General features: G+C 41.2%; 1 protein-coding gene and 1 long non-coding RNA gene across 2 annotated transcripts; one reads left to right on the top strand and one right to left on the bottom strand.

Annotated features, from left to right (window-relative positions):
• The first annotated feature begins 1,585 nt into the window (after positions 1-1,585).
• LOC147872403 (uncharacterized) lies at positions 1,586-13,673 on the top strand. The gene is made up of 3 exons (XR_015537356.1): positions 1,586-1,983; positions 2,295-2,415; positions 13,543-13,673. It is a non-coding gene; the product is annotated as an uncharacterized LOC147872403 (long non-coding RNA).
• A 441-nt stretch (positions 13,674-14,114) lies between these two features.
• On the bottom strand, positions 14,115-17,820 carry LOC147872404 (uncharacterized). The gene is made up of 3 exons (XM_087357036.1): positions 17,482-17,820; positions 17,334-17,445; positions 14,115-14,344 (listed from the first exon to the last, which is right to left on the bottom strand). The coding sequence occupies exons 1-3, from the start codon at positions 17,818-17,820 to the stop codon at positions 14,115-14,117; spliced, it is 681 nt and encodes a 226-aa protein (XP_087213162.1).
• Positions 17,821-18,225: the final 405 nt, after the last annotated feature.

The following is an 18,225-nucleotide window of genomic DNA, read 5'->3' on the forward strand; positions in this document are numbered from 1 at the left end:
AAAATTACCTCGTAGTGCTCGGAGTTAGAAAAGTCAGTTGCTACTTCAGACTCAATATCTTCACGAGAAGTCTCTTCGTCATCGCTACTGTCATTTGGATTGGAAATAATAATTGAGTCTATCACGTCAGCAACAACCCCGTCCCGTTCCCAGTATTTTTGTTCCACATGTTGGCAGTATCCTTCCCAATCCTTCGCAGTCTGTTGTTAAATCCAGCAGCCGCTTCAAAGACAGATCTCCTTTCACGTAATTCTCGCGAACGTAATTTTTACCTTAGGCCACGGTAGTTCTATTGGGCTAAGGTCATACATGTATGGAGGCAACCTAACTACAATGTGACCATGGGCGTTTAGTAACTGATCAATTTTGAAAATATTTCTTTTGTTTCCTTGTCAGTATTAGGTCTTACAGTTGGCCTTTTCTCATAGCTCGATCACAGAAAACTCCGTGCCGCTGTAACCATGAGATCATTTCAGATTTAACCGAATATTTCGATGGGGCTTTATCTGCTGTGGTATGGAGCGTTATCAAGTACTACCACTGAACTGGGGGGCAAATTCTGTAACATTTTCTCTCTAATCTACTTTTCAAAATTTGTACTGTTCATCTGACCATGGTAGTCGCCACGTGCCGAGCCAGCTTTATATATCAGTCCCGCACCTTGAAGGAAACCAGCACGCGATCCAGCGTGAACCATAATCAGTCTTTTTCCAGCATTTCCATCAGAGCATACCCCTTTAACTTTTTGAAAGTTAAATTGCTGTCTACCCAGCTTTCGTCTAGGTAGAATATTTGTCTTCCTTCATTGCGAAGCGTCTTAATATTCACTAAATACCTCCCTCGCCAGTTTACTATGTCCGGCCTTTCAATCAGGGTCTTCCACTTAAACCCTAAAATATGTAAAATATTCCGTAGAGATTCAACACCCCATGGAAAGTCGATTTTCTGTTTAATTATGGGCAGTGGCTTGGGGCAGCTTGGTACTCTCTTCTGCATTGCGTAAAATTCTTGCACAGTCCGCCTTATCACTGACATGTCAGTAGGTTTAGGCCGGTGTTTCCCTGGCGTGTGTAAAGGTGACAGTGTGCCCTTCTCGTCTCTATCTTTTGACTCTCGCCGTACCTTCTTAATTAAAACCTTAGATACACCCGTGTATTTGGCTGCCCTGTCTGTTGCACGGGTCTTGCTTCCTCATCACACAGCTTCACTACGCTGGATATTATTTCTCGCGCTTCCCTGTGAATAGTTTTCGCCTGTTTACGTACACTCGACATCTTTAAATCACCTGTGATTGAATATTATCACAAAACCCACAGGACACAGAAGAGACGCTCACACTACAGGCTAATCTCAACTGCCTGATGTTTTCAGTCTGTGTTGTAGTAGCATAACTCTTTGGCGTGTCACACTTCCCACCAATAGCAGCCCTCTAGTCCAGCTGGCAGTAAACATTCCCCCCGCACCGCACCAGAAACGACTTCCTTTCTCGTGATCTGTAGACTGTAGGAAATGTAATGTGTTCGGCAATAGTCGTTCGATTTCGGAATATTTCGTGAGTCGACTTCTCCCCCCAACCCTCTTTTCCCGATCACACTATCGTTCCGCTGGACTGAGCCAGTCGGTTGGTATATACAGCGGTGCACGGTTCCGTTCGAAGTTTTCTGTTTCCCATCTGACTCGTGTATTTGTCTTTACATGTGCGAAGTGTTTGAACGAGTGATTTCTGTTGTCTGATCAATAACATTTTTGGAAGAGCATAGATGCTTTGAAAAACGTGCCGCAGGTGTTATATAAGCAAGCGATTTAATGTTTCTTGGTGCTAAAAGAAGTCTTTCAGTGTGTTGGCAGCTACAGATTTTTTAACGTTTTTACTTTTGCTGGGAAATTTGGAACATTTTGTGGGTGACTTGTTCCTGATACTGCATTTGTGTCGTCTCCTTCTGTGGTCGGCGGATGCATTTGGAGTATCACACAAAGAAGCAGGTGAGTGACGTAAAACGTAAATTTGTTTAAACCAAGACCGATATGAGCTGCCTCACAAAATGGCCGTTGGTAGTTAGTTTCACGTTGCACCCGTTTAACCTTGAATTTTCTCCTGTACTCACTGCACGCGAGTCCGAGTGTGTAAAAGAACTTGTCTGAACAGGACGGCTGACGGAAAAAGGAAATCACTGCTGGAATACGAAAACCGGTCGTCGTAGCTGACTACTGTGCTCCATACTATTATTTGATCGACTCTACACGTTTGACCTGTTACTGCTTTGTACTTATGGGCGCGTTCTTTGTCTGTCTAGAACTGCTCCCTTGGATGTATTCTGAGCCCCTGCTGTGGGAGTTGGGTTAGGAGCACATTTTCACGTAACGCAGTGATGTACGCTTCCATGATTCGACACGAGAGGCAGCACTGAAGTCTCGGTGAGATCAATATAGACATTTACTTATAAAGACTAGAATGAGGTGAATTTAGTCATCGCACGAAGAGCTATGTGCATTTGTTTTTGTTGTGTTCTGAAGTCACGTTCAGTGCAGTGCATAATGGAGACAGTAGTTATTAAAGTATAATATCACTTATCACGAACCCTGGGTCCTTTGACCCGGGAGTCGAAATGGCACGATGTAGATGGCCGAGCGGACTGCTATTTATGTTATTGGTTGATGGTGGGTAAGGCGTCGTTAAAGAGTGAAAGTTCGAAGAGTAAGTTTAATGAATAAGAGTATAGCTACCGATGATAAGTACTTATATGGATCAGAAGACGACAGAAGTTGTGGAAAATGTCCCCCGACTCACTCGGCATCAAACACCGAGCTTATGAGGTAAAACTGCGAAGGGAGGGGGGAACTAAATCACCCCCTCATGTGGGTTCTCACCCTTACATTCACAATGGTCTCTTCGTACATGCCAGACACTGCTTTATCTTACTGTTTGGGGCAGAAATCCCAACTCTCCGAGGGATAACTTATTATTTGTTGTGTTTGGATGTGACCACCGGGCGCCAGTCTGTCGACTGGTGGGATGACAATACTTGGAGCGGGACCCATAAGCATCTGGGATGCTACAAATAACACAGGACAACAATTTTTCACTTTTTCCCGGTAACATGGACAATTTTCAGTTTTGTTTACTAATTTTGGGGCGCTCATTTCAAATATGACCTTGAAAAACACCCAACACGTAAGATTTTTACTTTTTCTCGATTCCGTATACAGTACAAAGTTTAGCCTACTATTAATGTCATGTTTATGGGTTTATTTACAAAGCTGCTGGTAGTTTTCTTCCTTTCGCTTTCCAAGGAAACCTTTCACCACTCATACAAAGGATTTCCACGCTGCGAGTTCTTTAGCAGAAAGTCTGGTTTCAAAATTTCCATCGTCCAACAGTTTTCTGATCTGAGGCCCGATAAAAATTCCTTCTTTTAATTTGGTATCACGGCCTTCAATCTGAACGTTGACGAATCTATAAATAGTCGCCATTCTTATGGATCATAAATGACTCCTATTTCTTTCATAAGACCATTCATGTCATTACAATAGCATGTGCTTAAACGTCAAAACTCACACTTAAAGTGAGGTTATGGGAGACTGTCAGTGTAGCCAACCAGCAAAAATATCCCTATGGAATCAAGAAATTCAAGACAAAATAACACAAAAATGGTACGTGATGGAAACTTTTCAAGGCCATATTTGAATTTAGCGCAAAAATACAATATGAAACAAATATTTTCATCCGTGTTACTGAAACATTGTTGACAAGTGTAATCAGACTTAGATTTGGTAAATTTCTTAAGAGACGCATTCTTCTTTCTAACGTAATAGACAAAAGTTTTGGAAAACCAACGAGGATAGGTAGAATTTTTGGGTTTTGCAAAGGGAACTGCTATGTTAATAGCCTTCGACACAGTAGCCGTGAGATTATTAACTGCAGCATCAACAGAATTTTCATTGTGAACGCAAGACCAGTCCTTGTTTACTAGGGCATCATAAGGTAATAACTAGTCTCCTGTGCAGTAATTGCGTCGAGGCGTAAGCGAAGTTTATTGACAGTCAAGAATTGATTTAAGATTAAGGACAAGAGGCGGATGATAGTGGTCAGGAGGCACCAGCGAGTGAGTAGAAAGAGAAATGCTGAGATTGCTGATGTTAGTAAAGACAAGGTCGAGCAACGCATTCTTTGGAGGAGCGCAGCTGTTGGGCAGATTAAGGCCAAGAAAGCACGAGGTGGCGTAAATTACCTTTAATTTTGTTACAATAGTAAGAATTAGAAGAAGGGGTGCCGTTTAGCCAGTCGTAATCGGGAGCATTAAAATCTCCTAACATGACAACCCGATAGAAATGCGAGTTTAGATTTACTTCTAAAGAGTTTAAATAATTTTCAATTACTTTTGTATCGCAATCCGGGGCAAAGTTATGATTCCACGTAAGCAGACTATGGTTTCAACCCCCACATACTCTTCAATCGTTTCCAGATCATGCCTTCGTTTAACGACGCACAACGACTTTGAGAATGCAGTCAGCGCTCCGCCTCCGCGTTTTTTTATTGGAGCTTAAGTAATCTCTATCGGCACGAAACACGTAATAAGATTCAGGAAAAATATTTTAACTTAATATAGAGTCATTAAGCCAGGTTTCCGTAATGCAGTAAATTCCGGACGTGATAGCGAAAACATTGTCAATGAAGTGACTGCATTTGGTTCTTAGACCCCTGACATTTTGATGAAATATATCAAAATCGCAGTAGTCGAGAGCCATAATCAGTGGGAATCCGAGCCGCCTCCAGGCACAGGAGCCCCACAGCCTGACTCTGTTGACCTGACAGGTGTGCTCGAGGAGTAGAATGGAGCAATAAGGTAACCATTTGGCCACACTCCAGTATTAATTAGTGGAAAGTCATCTTCATTGGCCGAAACGTGAAAAGAGTAATAACTACTGAATTTTGTTTTAAGCCTGGTGCACACCAAATTCTTAAGGCGTAATTGCTCTTTTAATGAGGTTTCAATATCCACAGTCGTGATCTCAGGACTAAACCGCGAAACGAACAGGGCCATAGACCTCTCTTTCTCAGAAATTATAGGCAGAGAGGCAGAGTTTCGGACCCCAATAAAGGGCTGGTTAGTCGTTTTGACCGCCGAAGTTCCTTTTTCTTTTTACCGTTATAAAGCCTTCAGAGCCAACCTGCGTTGAAGACTCCTTGTAGGATTCAACGCCCGCTATATCCACCGGTAGGAGTCTGGAAAATTGTTCCGCCCGTTTCCGTTCGTCCAATACGGCAACTTTACCCTCCACATAGCCGACCAACTTCCGAAGCTCCTTGTAGGATCGCGGGCGTTCCAAAAATGCCGACTGCGCCAAGATGTTCGGGTGCATGTTCATTAAAACACGATCCACTACTTGTTCGGTGGCGGCATACCTAAAAAATTCCGCCGCTTTAATGATCTCATCAATAAATGTTCGTAAAGGGTCGTTGCGCCCTTGGAATCTGCCGACAATTAATTCCCTGACTAACCTCTCCCTAATCACAAATGGGAAGTATTCATCTAGTACCTCAAGCTTGCATTGCTCCCATGAATCTTCTCGCCCGATACACTCCCCCAAAAAGGTCAACATGCACCCTTTTACTCGGGGCAACAGGCTCTATCCGAAAGCAGGTGAAGATCGTACATAGCTTTCACCTCTGAAAAAAAAAATAAATGGCTTTGGGATCGTCAGACTCTAAACACTCCACATTTTTCAATAGTTCTGACAGTATGGGAGAATCATTTTCCGGCAGAGCCACACGAGAGCCCGATTCTTCACCCCGACTAAAAGAACCCTGTCGAGATACCTCATCTTCCACCGAAATGCGTCCGTGTTTCACGAAGTCCTATGCTTGCCCTGTTTAACAAAGACTGACACACGCTCACGTAACTCACGAATGCCCCATTCGTTACACTGCTGCACCAAAACAGGTCGCGACCAGTGGTAGATCTCCGAGGCAGTACAACGTCTGAAGTACACTGCAATCAAACGCGGTCGTCAAGCGAACCCACGATCAGAACTTAGATCGTTCCAAGATGGAAAATAATGAACCACGCTCTGCTACCATTTGATCCGCCCTCCACAACCTCTGGGTTCTGGGCCCAGCACGCTTCCACTGCGCTGCTACTTTGCGCGACGAAAGGGTTTAAGATAGAAAGTGCATGAGCACTGGCAGCGATGCTACTCAAATACTGCTTCAAGTATTCGTTGTACATTCAGAGGCCGAATGTTCAGTCGTGTAGTGGAAGTAGCAGCGATCGTTTGTTGTATTGAGAATGTTGAAACGAAAACTGTTCCCCTACACCGGAATATTATTGCTAAAGGTTTCAATACACACTCGTATATTGTGGTACAAATTTAAAATATTCTCTCTTCCTGGTCTTTTAGAAATGTGTATTTGTGAGTAGTGGGTGACCAGCCCAGTGCCTCCGCACAATTTCTGCTCAATCGTGATATTTGACTGCTAGAGCCATCTAGTAGGAATCGGGAGATATGTGGGTGAAAAATGGCCGCTGATTTTTGCTGACGAAACATCCCGTTCATGCTTTTTCGTGCCGTAAATCTACGAAATTGGACCGCCAGCTTTACTTCCCCTCCGAAAGAGAACACGCTCAAGGAAGCCTTCCTCGACGTCAATTCGAGCCAGCATGTCGACGACGTGGCCCATCATCTGAATCAAGAGCTTTGTATGCGTACAGTCTCAGATTTTGTGGATGGTCCAATTGTCTGGCGGCGGTGCGAATGGACTTTCCGGGGCTACGGACAAATGCACCACGCACACGTTCAATGTGTTTGGTGGGCGACTGCCAGCCGCCATAAATTTCCTGTGCCACTCACGAATTGTGGGTCTTGATGGCGGTTCCCTTCCCTATTTGGTCCTGAACTTGCGCTGCACCTGCGCATCTGATCTTGTCTCGATAAACCAGGATACACATTGTGCCTCCTCCTGTGGAGTAGCCGTTTCCTGTAATGTTAGATGTCAGTCGAAGTGCAGACACCTGCAATTAACAAAAGTTATGTTATTAATCCGGTGTTTTGCACGTTTTCCTCCGTGGCAAGATTTACCTTTCAATGCCAGCGTCATATCCGGGAGGGCGTTGTAGAAAAGTCCCGTCCCATCCGCATTATAAATGCCCCGCGGCTCATATCCCTCCAGCAGTCTCTCGAGCACAGCTCCGTTCTTTCCATATCCACAGCAGCACTTTGGCCGGCTAACTTCTTGTAAACTATACCATACCAGTTCTCTTGCAATCCTGAGCCCAATGGCTACGAGACTCGCAGAACACGCAGCAGCGGTCTGGTTCATCTCTAGTGTTCCTTGTTACTTTTCCCGGCTTGTCGTGTACGTGAGAGTTTCTGCGGTAGGCGTGAAGTTAGCAGAACTGACGAACTCACCACGTATCTTTTGTGTGATAAGGGCAGCCTCCACTTCTTCGCCTAGGAATTCCATTAACCTGAAAATATCGGCTTCCCTTTCCACTTGAATGATCCAACGTCGACCAATTTCGTCCGGGAAGCCGCGGAGTATCTTCGGAGCCAACACTCGACCATATCCGTTAACGTCTTCTCCAAGTGAACGAAGGGCGTGGATGTTGCGATTGCTTTCAATGTACGTAGTGTTCGGCGCTTACGTAGTGGCGTGCTGGATGAGGCTTATGTCTTCCAGGTAGTCTAAGTGAGCCTGTATTATCCTGTTCTTGACACCGTAGCGGTCTATGAGTATTTTCTTCGTTTCTTCATAAGTTTTCGCGACTACCATCTGTTTTGGTTCGTCCTCCAAGTATCCGCGCAGAAATACGTGTTTATTTATTGTTGATAGTGTGGGATCGATGTCGATCGAAGACTCGAACTGTTCCCAGAATCGGGAACATTTTTCAACGTTTCCAGAAAATGGCTCAAGTTTAATTGGCGGTAGTCTGACTTAGCTCGTCGCTGGGATTGGAGCTGTCGCCCTGAGAGATTGCGAATCCGTGAATCCAACACTCGCTGTTGGCGATGCAAGTTTCCTCTCAGTTGCCCTTGAGGTCTTTCGAATCGTACGTTTGGCTTAGTCGATATATTGCTCACATCTTTCCACGTCAGCCGGGTACTCACTATCGGATAGTAAGTCGTGAATAGCATCATCTAAACTGATTAGACGAGTCTGTCCCGTTAATGCTCTCGCAGACGTCAAATGAAGTGTCGTACATGTCCGCTGAATTCGAATGGCTTTGAAGACAATTTGTCGTTCACGAATTCTCTGCACATTAAATTATTAACAAGTAATTGTCCCGAAGTAGATTTTGTAATGCAACTTACCTCACGCTGATTTTATTATTGCTGTCTGCATGTTACAGGGCAGCCAGTTTATTTCTCCATTCGTTTGAGAAGACCATGAATGCGTTTGGCGGTCTAGGGACTCTGCGATTCCGCACAACAGCAAGATGACACTTTGGTGTATGTTTGCCATGTTTTCCTTTCCTCTCCTCTCTTCTTCTGTTGACAATGTTTCTTTGGCTGCACTGGTGTTTTCTGCTGGTGGTAAGCCTGGTGCATGTTGGAATCTTGCTGTTGCTGACTATTGCCAATAATGTGGTCTATATTTCCTTGAAGAATATTGGAATCCATGCATAACAGTTTTAAAACTATAGGAATCAGAATATGGTCAACAGTACATGGCTATTTCCAAACTTTTTTCTTTTCTGAAGAATTACAGACATCTTAAGCAACTATAACGGATATTTTACAGGATCGAAAGCGTTACTCAGGCATCAAGTTGAACATAAATTGCAAAGTTGACATTATTATGTTTGAACTTCACTTCCCGTCATCTAAACTGATTAGACGACGAAAGGTATCTTGGAGTCTGTCCCGTTAGTCCTCTCGCAGACGTCAAATGATGTATCGTCCGTGAGACTCCATTTCTTTGGCAAAGCGCGTGGTGTTCGTTCTTTCTCTTGTACGTTTAGGCCTCAAGCCTGGTAGAGTTTCCACAGCATTACTGTGGGAAAATTCGACAAATGCTTGCATTCGTTATCAATTATGTTTTCCGAAAATTTATCACAGGCCTTCATTCGATGCGTAATATTGAACATCATAGAAAACATTATTCATAAAACCAACATCTTCACTGAGACTCGAACCCTGGAGAGTTTTTCTCATTTTTGGTCTTTGTGTTCGTAATGGCCTCTTCGTAGCAATTAACTTGGTCTTGGTCTCGGCGCCATTTATCTATCGTTCTTAAGTTCGGAGCTACAGGAAACGCCCTCACCGGTACTCAAACTCAGGACACTTTCTCCAGAGTTCTGTCCTTATCCTGTGTACTCTTCCTGGTCTCAAAGAACAAGCATTCAAGTTTGGCAAAAACAGGTTTTTCTCTTCTTAAGCAAAAAGCGAACTTGTGACTCATAAAATGTTTTGGCTAGGTTAGCCTGTTTGAAAATCGATATGGAAATGAGCGAATAACGTTAAAACGGATCTTAGAAAAACATTTTGTGAGTATGGGTGGTGGCTGGAACTGGCGAAAGTTTGTGTCCAATGGCAGGCTTTGACATTAACGATACCAAACCTTCGCATTTTGCTACCAGAGTTGAACGCAATAGAAAATGTCCCAAGAATGCACACACTGTGTTCCGCCACGTTATTTTGTTTCACTTGATAGTGGCATCTAATGGAATGCACTAATACAAATGTAGAAATCAGAAAAATAAATGGCAGGACATCTACTATGGTTTGAAAAGAAAACCAAAATAGTGGTATTCAAAAAGGAGGATCGAATAAATCTTATAATTGGATACTGTATAGGGCCTACAGACAGAGAATCTGTGAAACAGATGGTGCTAAAAGTGTCATTTTGGGCTGCAGGTTACAGAATGTATTTAAAATGTAAGAAATGGTTAATGTATGAAGAATTATTATTAGTGAAATTTAATTATAGATCCCTTTCTTTTTTCTTTTTTTTTATTTCTGTTTTCTTCTTCTTCCCCCCCCCCCTCCCCAATAGAGATTTTGTTTCAGTTTCTTGTGAGTTCAGTGATAAATCCTCCACAAAGAGACCAGACATAAAATTTGCATCACCAGTTTAAGTTCCTCCTATAAAATAATTATAGCTCAAGTACAGAAGAATCAGCAAATATTAATCATATGTGATACACAAATTAAACAAGAAATCCTTTATCAATATTGTCTACCAAAATACATTAATATCCGTGCACATGCACCTACAAAATATATTCACTACATACGTTTCATTCTTCCACAGAAAGTATGAGGATGATCATAAACCCACAACAAAAATTAAGAAATGTAAAATAAAATGAGACATAGTGGGGAAAGTTTCATACAAATAAGCTGACATCACCAATTTTCTGACATAAACTAGCCAGTGGAATGACACACTGAATTGCGGGATATTAACATATTGATATTTGTTACATAATGGCTACATGTATAATTATACAAATTATGTTCACATGTCCTTGAAACATTGGTTCCAATAAGCAACTAACTGTTGAGTTATTCTGCATCCTATAAAAAATATATTATGACTACAAGATTTTAAATTTGAAGCCTGATGGAGCGAATGATTGTTTTGTATCATCTGGAAAAGGATTTTTCTTCACTGCGAATGTTTTCTCTTTAAGCCTTGCAGGTGTTGGCACATTGGAGATATCACTGCGATAGGGATATCCCAAACTACGATGCTCATGTGTGTCATAATTGTAATATATCAGTGCAAAATTCCGTTACAATTCTTTGTGTCATTTCGAACAATGTCATTGGCACCTCCCATAATTACTACATAGTCCTGAGAGCCTAATGATGAACAATCTCTTAAACAATTCTTCATTACACCTTTTATCTTAGCACTAGGCCTGACTTCACCATACACTGAGACATCAACATTGTTTTTACAGAGCGACGTAGATATATCACGACCGTAGTTTATTTTTATTTTTCAAAGCATTTACCTTTGGGCAAATTGATGCTTTCCTTGATTGCGTGTCGTCAACAACTTCATTTTGTTTCTCGTTGGAACTAGAAACGGTTGAGTAGACTGTATCATTCTTTTCTAATTTCTTTGGCTGCATAACGCCAGCCAATTTCATTCACTTGCTTTACTTGAAAACGCGTATCTTGTATTATTTCATTCTGTAGAACAGATAGTATTTCACGCAAAGACGATATTTCCTCGAACAACTTGCGAAGAACTTCGCTATTAAAGTGCTGTGTGGTTAAGTTTTCATTTACCAAGTCGTCGTGTGATGGGCAAAAACACAGAACCATTCATTATTAGGTATCTTTTCCTCACATACGTTGCTACATTTATCGCAATTGTCACATAATATTCCATTTCTAACTACTTTTTTACACTTGCCACACTTATTACCTATTAAAATTTTCCAGCATAATGCATCCATACGCCTACTTTCCGCCATGTGGTCTCTGTCCTATGTGATAACGTTTGTGCACAACCAGAGTTGGTCGTTGATTATACCCAGGTTCTGATAACCAAAATCCAAGTATATCTTCTTCACTAATTTATTCTACTTTTGAAGAAAAGTCAAAGTAGTTTCTTGAATGGAAACACAACGTCGTCAGAGGCCGCTTCACTAGTTGAACACCAAAGATCAGCTACAGTTGCAGGACAAGGATGATAAATTGAGAGAAATGAAATTCAGTTGCTGCATCCATCAGAACCTCTACTTGTCTGTGTGAACTGTATGCTTCGAACTCTCCAGGGAAGAGTGCGTGGAGCCTTGTCCAAGCGAAATTCGGGAAAGTCAAGAAAGCCTGACCTACTCTATACTTAAACTTCGGACGTGTTGTAGGGTCAGTTAGCTCAATCTTCCTGAGAACCAACGAAAAGCTTATCGAAAATAGATTTGGCAGCTACGTTCTTGGCCGCCTCCTCTGACGATCCACACTCCATGCCAGTTTCTTGATGTTTCAAGACTTCGTCTTCATCTTGCTTGAAGGCAACAAAGGAAAACTTGTAAGAACGTTCATGAGTAAGTCCAGCCTCATAGGCTGGAGCGGGCCCCAGTCGAAACTTACACGACTCCAGTACCATACTGGCGTAGTTTGCGCTTTTGTCAGGCTTCTCGTGGGAACCAACACACAGCTTCCATTCTACCACTAATACGTGCGCTTCCTTCTTAGTTTCAAGGCTCTAGATCCACCAGATGCCTTTCAGTTGTTCAGAGTTTGTTGCCCATTTTCCCATGGGTAGCCTAATTTGTCTCATCATCGCGGTAAGTTCCTGAAAGAGCGTAATTGCCCCATTGTCGTCCTCGGCACCCGCTGCGAAGTTGTCCCTGAACGTGCTACTGTCTACGAGGGCCGCAACTCTGGGGAACGTGGTCTTGTTCATGTTGGCGAGTTCCCTCAGCGGCGCTAACAGTAGAAAGGGGCTTGAGGTCAAACCAAACGGGAGACGACTGAAAAGATACGTCGCTACTTCATCAGTCGTGTTGTGGTTTCCCTCAGTGTCTAGTGTTACATTGTACCAGAAGAATCTTGTCAGATCCCTGTCCTTGGTGTCTAAGACCTAGTTGATATCGCCGATAAGTGCCACTGGATATAGCTAGAATCGTAGGAGGAGTTTTGGTCCCATCTCCAGCACCTCATTGAGTGAGGTTTCGTTGTCTTCGTGCGAGGACGCGTCGAACACAATTCTCCATTTAAAGTCCCCATGTTCCTCCTTGTCCACAGCTTGATGAGGCAGGTAAAATGTATCTGGATTCCCTTCCGTTTGAGTTGTTCGCTGTTCTCGGTCATACTGAGGAGTCGTTGGAAGAATATCTGAATCCTTCGTTAAATCGTCGTTAGATCGTGCTATAAATCTGATGGTGATGGAGTATTCCCTTTGGCTAATACTAGATGGCTCCGTGTAAAGAAGGAACGAGATCGAATGGCTGTTTTAACACAACCAGTCTTGTAGGTTCAAGGCCGATTTGCGGCAATTCAATCATTGTTTCTTTCATTGAAACCACATTCATAGTCGAATGTACTATTGTTATGGCCGGAGGATGGGGATACGGACAGGTACCTACCCTACCTAACCATAGGTAACTTATTACCAAAGTTAACCCAATTAATCACAACGCGGATCTAACATAACTCTATTTCAAACAAATAATTAAAGAAAATAAATCAAATACATTTATAAGTGAATATAAACTACTTTTATATACATTAAATCGTTCATCTACTTGACAATTAATCAGTCACCTCCTGTACTACATTATGCTTTATTAATGTGTGGCTCGTAAGATTATCTATGCCAGCAGAAACACCCATATCTGCTTAATTCTATGAAGTTCCATGATAGTCAAATGTTAGGACGAACACGACGACCTCCCCTCTGAACAAGGTTCGTTTAATCACAGTCTATACGCACTGAAGAGTAACTAATTTCCAAAAAGTATCCCTTAAATATGTGTTTCATTAGGCATCACATGACATGAATTATTATTGGTTGTTCACGCCCTAATTTCAAATAATATTTTATAAAAGAAGATGTCTGATTTGATGTCTTCATTCTTACAGGATGCAACTTGTGGCTGCAGCTGACCAATGTGTGGTTGCAGTTCTCCGCAACTTCTCCGGATCTTGCTTCACAACATGTTTACTCATGTATTCCAATATATAAGATGAAATAAAGAAATAACAAATAATCATCAATAGATTAATCAAACAAAGGTAACCCGAATATACAGGTGTATATATATATATATATATATATATATATATATAGTTATATGTATAAGCAAGGGTGTTCATAACATTTACCCTCACCTTTACTAAAAATGCAGCGATATACGCTCATTTTTAACACATCTTAATTAAATAATAAAATACAAAGGAAATAAGATTATATGTAACTTCCTGAGGAAGTTATGACCTTTACTTTAATGCAACTAGGTAAATGCATTTTATAAAACAAGGAAGCAATCATTCAATGTAGATGGCTGAAAGTGGCAACTATACTCAAGGTGGTCCCCCAGGATCATCCTTGATCGCTGGTGTACGACGCTTCCTTCTGTGCTCTCGATTAGAACGGATTCAAGCAGATTTAAGAATAATGGACTCGCTGCTCAACTCCACGCTAACTTCTGGAGCTACAATTCCACTTCCAATTTACCCCGACGAACATACGGCGTAGGTGGTTTAACTATATTCCCAGCCCCTTCTGCTTCTGATTCCATGTCAGCTACACTAGTCCCGCTTTGAACTGCTGATGCCATCATTACCACTGCAGGTTGAGGAGTTGACGAATGTAGAGTCCATATTCGTTTCCAGTTGCTCCATCGTCCTCCTTCAGTGTTTTTAGTGCGAATAAAACATACTACTATTAATAGAACAAGTGTTATTGTGATCCCAATAAGCCAAGGTAAAGTATGATTAGTATGTCCAGGTGTGACATGTCGTAGAGTACGAGAGATCTCAGCCACATCTAGTCCCGGTCTAGCAACTCGTTCTGTAGCTCGTTGAATAACTCTTTCCGTTGTCTGTGGTGCTGTTAAATCACCAGAGTGCTCCTGTAACAAGGCTTGTTCATCTGTTTTTAATATATCACCAATACTTGGTAGGATAAGGTGAGATTTGTTTAATCCAACAGCGGTTCTTCCCAACGAATGTGGTAACAACTTAAAAGTTTCAGAGTATATATAGCAATCTGAAGAATTCGGTAGAATTCCAGTGCCATGTAGCAACTTCTCTTGATTTGGTTCATAATCCTGGGGAGGCCCGGTTGTCCTACATTTCAAAGTGACTAATGGGTGAACTAACTAACTAACTAACTAGATGGCTTACAGAACCCGAAGGTTCATCACCGAATTAACCAAAGCCCTCCACCGGACCCTGTCCTGGGCCAACAAAATCCAGTTTCCTTCAACTCCTATCTCCCATAGATCCCGCCTGAGATTATCCTCCCATCTACGTCTAGGTCTCCCCAGCGGTCTCTTCCCTTCAGGTTTCCCAACCAGTACCCGGTGCACACCTCTTGTCCCATCCATGCGTTCTACATGTCCCGCCCATCTCACTCTTCTCGACTTAATCACCCTCACAGTACTGGGGGAGCAGTACAGATTTTTAAGCTCGTCATTGTGCAGTTTTCTCCACGCCCCATCGTCTTCCCTCTTAGGCCCAAATATCCTCCTCAACACCCGATTCTCAAACACCTGCAATCTGTGTTCCTCCCTCTGAGTGAGAGACCATGTTTTGCACCCATACAAAACAAGAGACAAGATTATTGTTTTGTATACTTTAATTTTCGGGTTCTTAGAAATCAGACGGGAAGACAAAATATTTTGGACTGAGAAGTAGCAAGCATTTCCGGAATTTAGTCTCCTCTTAACTTCCTCACAAGTATCATTTTGATTTGTTATTGTTGTTCCCAAATATTTGAACTTTGTAACCCTTTCAAAGGATTTATTAGCCACCCTAAGATAATTTTGCCCGCCTGTCTTCTGATGACGAGATACTAACATGTACTTAGTTTTTTTCTGAATTTACTTCCAGCCCCACCTGTCTACTAGCCTCTAGTAAAACTTCTGCGTTCCTCTTTATTGTATTTATATCGTCCCCCAATAAATTAACATCATCAGCATATGCCAATAGCTGATGTGTCCCATTCAATTGCAAACCCTCCTGCCTACCTTGGACCTTCCTGATGGCGTATTCTAGCGCAAAGTTAAAGAGCAAGGGAGACAAAGCATCTCCTTGTTTTAGACCGTTCTTGAAGAGGAATGTCTCAGATACATATTTACCTACTCGAATTTTGCTACAGGTTTCATTTAAGCACATTTTTATTAGACTCACTAGCTTCTTTGGTATACCAAATTCAATAAGAATATTATATAGCACTTCTCTCTTCACAGAGTCATAGGCTTTTTTGAAATCTATAAATAACTGATGTACGGTCCTACCGAACTCCCATTTTTTCTCTAGTATCTGACGAATGCAAAAGATCTGATCAATCGTTGATCTGTTTCGTCTGAACCCACACTGATGATCCCCAATAATTTCATTCACATATGGGGTTAATCTTGCCAAAAGAATGTTTGATAGAATTTTGTATGAGGTTGATAGCAGCGATATTCCTCGGTAATTACCACACTCAGTCTTGTCCCCCTTCTTATGAATAGGAATAATTATGGATTCCTTCCATTGTTGTGGCATCTCTTCCTTATCCCAAATTAACTGAATAAGCTTATGGAGCCTCATATGCAACCCTTTGCCACCTGCTTTAATTAATTCGGCCGGAATCTGATCAATTCCTGGAGATTTATAACTTTTCAACTTCCCAATGGCTAGTTCCACTTCATCTAAGCTAGGTTCTGGCACCAACAGTTCAGCTGTATGCATTTTAATCTGTCTAATATCACCAGTATCATGAACATTTAAGAGCTCGCTAAAGAAATTTTTCCACCTATTCACAATTTTTATTGGATCTGCAAGCAAATTGCCACTATCATCCTTTACCAAATTGGTCTGGGGTTGATATCCTTTCTTAAAGTTATTAATGCCTCTGTACAGGTCTCTGATGTTTTTTTCCTTATTATTTGTCTCAAGTTCAGCAATTTTGCCCTTCAGGTATTCCCTTTTCTTAGTCCTAAAGGTTCTACTAGCCTCACGTCTCACGTTACATAGATTATCCGCATTTGTTTTGTTTGGGTTCTGCAACCATTGAAATTTTGTTTGCTTCCTTCGATCTATTAATTTTGAACAATCTTCATCAAACCACGGTTTATTTTGCTTTCTCCTGTAGTATCATAGTTTCTCTTTTGCTGAAATTTTGATGCAGTTTCTGACATTTTCCCACTCCCTGTTGATGTCCACACTTTCATTATCTTCATTTGTCTCTAAAATTTGAAACCTATTTGAAATTTCAACTTGATATTGTTCCTTTGCCTCTCCCTCACTTAATTTTTTCAAATCAAATCTTTCTGTGTCAAAATTTTGTTTAGTTCGTCTACTTACTGAAAGCCGCTCCCTCACTTTTGCTACCACCAGATAATGATCAGTGTCGCAATCTGCTCCTCTGAATGATCTCACATCAATTACATTTGTCTGCCTTCTCTTATCTACTAAAACATGATCTATTTGATTGTGTGTTCTGCCATCTGGGGAAGTCCAAGTGTATTTATGAACATCACGGTGTGGAAATTTTGTACTTTTTACAATTAAATCTTTTGACATAGCAAAGGTTACTGCTCTAACACCGTTATCATTACTAAGTGCATGGAGACTCTCGCTGCCTATTGTGGGTTTGAAGATATCCTCCCTCCCAATTTTTGCATTGAAATCTCCTAGCAGAATTTTCATGTGATACTTGCCAAATGTATCAAATACTGATTCCAAACTATAAATCCAGTATTTGAAATCTGGTGACCTGATCCATACAGGTTCAAAATTTTCATGCAATATGATTCGTTTGCATTTTTCTAATACAATATCTATTTTTCCAAAGAACAGAGCCACCTAACAATCTTGATGTCCGGGTTTTCTTAAAACAAAATCTGAAGGGCATACTGTATAATAATCTTTATAACATTGAGACAACATTTGCTCCGTAAGGGTTGTAAAGAACTGTCGATCTTCAGCCACTGCTAAATAATTGAATGGTTCATCAATCATCATAAATCTATTAATCCCTTTATGGAAAAATGGTAAGGAATGGGCCCGATACAACTCAAAGTATCGATCGGTAGCTTTCAACGGTATATCAATGAATAAACGAATGCTTCTTGTTGTAGCTGTTGCATGTACACTAGCTACTGCATAATAAACGTACATTTCCTCAACTGTTAATCCCGTTAACATTGACGTGCCTGTCGGTAAATGTAAACTAACTTTTTGTAGCTTAAGTGCGTCATGTTTGTGTTGAAACCAAATATATGTTTATTATCACAGTCAATACACAAACGTATTTAAAATGTTGTTGTTAAAATTTATATAACACTATAACATCTGTAGTATAAAATATTACAATAAGTTATATTATGTTATATTATGGCGCTTTTATCGTAGTATAATGTTACATTTATTATGTGCGCTTATTATTAATTGTACGACATGTTTCGATGTTTTATGACATCATCTTCAGGCTTTATATCGTCATTTTTATCATTTTAAAACTATTATATATTTCGATGCAATGCATTTATTGATTTATAGGTATATTTGTAGATATTTCAGTCTTCATAATGCTCTGCATGTCTGTAGTTA

The sequence above is a fragment of the Zootermopsis nevadensis genome, unplaced genomic scaffold, assembly GCF_977971745.1.
Source record: "Zootermopsis nevadensis isolate Lab colony 2312 unplaced genomic scaffold, Znev_1.0 Znev_ptg000028l, whole genome shotgun sequence".
In the NCBI taxonomy this organism is placed as follows: Eukaryota; Metazoa; Arthropoda; class Insecta; order Blattodea; family Termopsidae; genus Zootermopsis; species Zootermopsis nevadensis.

Bases quoted from the DNA above. Each gene is read 5' to 3' on its own strand.
- LOC147872404 (XM_087357036.1), bottom strand. From the start codon at position 17,820: ATGTTAACGGGATTAACAGTTGAGGAAATGTACGTTTATTATGCAGTA. The intron at 17,446-17,481 runs TAGGTGGCTCTG...ATAGATATTGTA, and splicing joins AACCCGGACATCAAGATTGT to TTAGAAAAATGCAAACGAAT. The intron at 14,345-17,333 runs GCAAGTATCACA...TTCTATTAATAG, and splicing joins ATCAGTATTTGATACATTTG to TAGTATGTTTTATTCGCACT.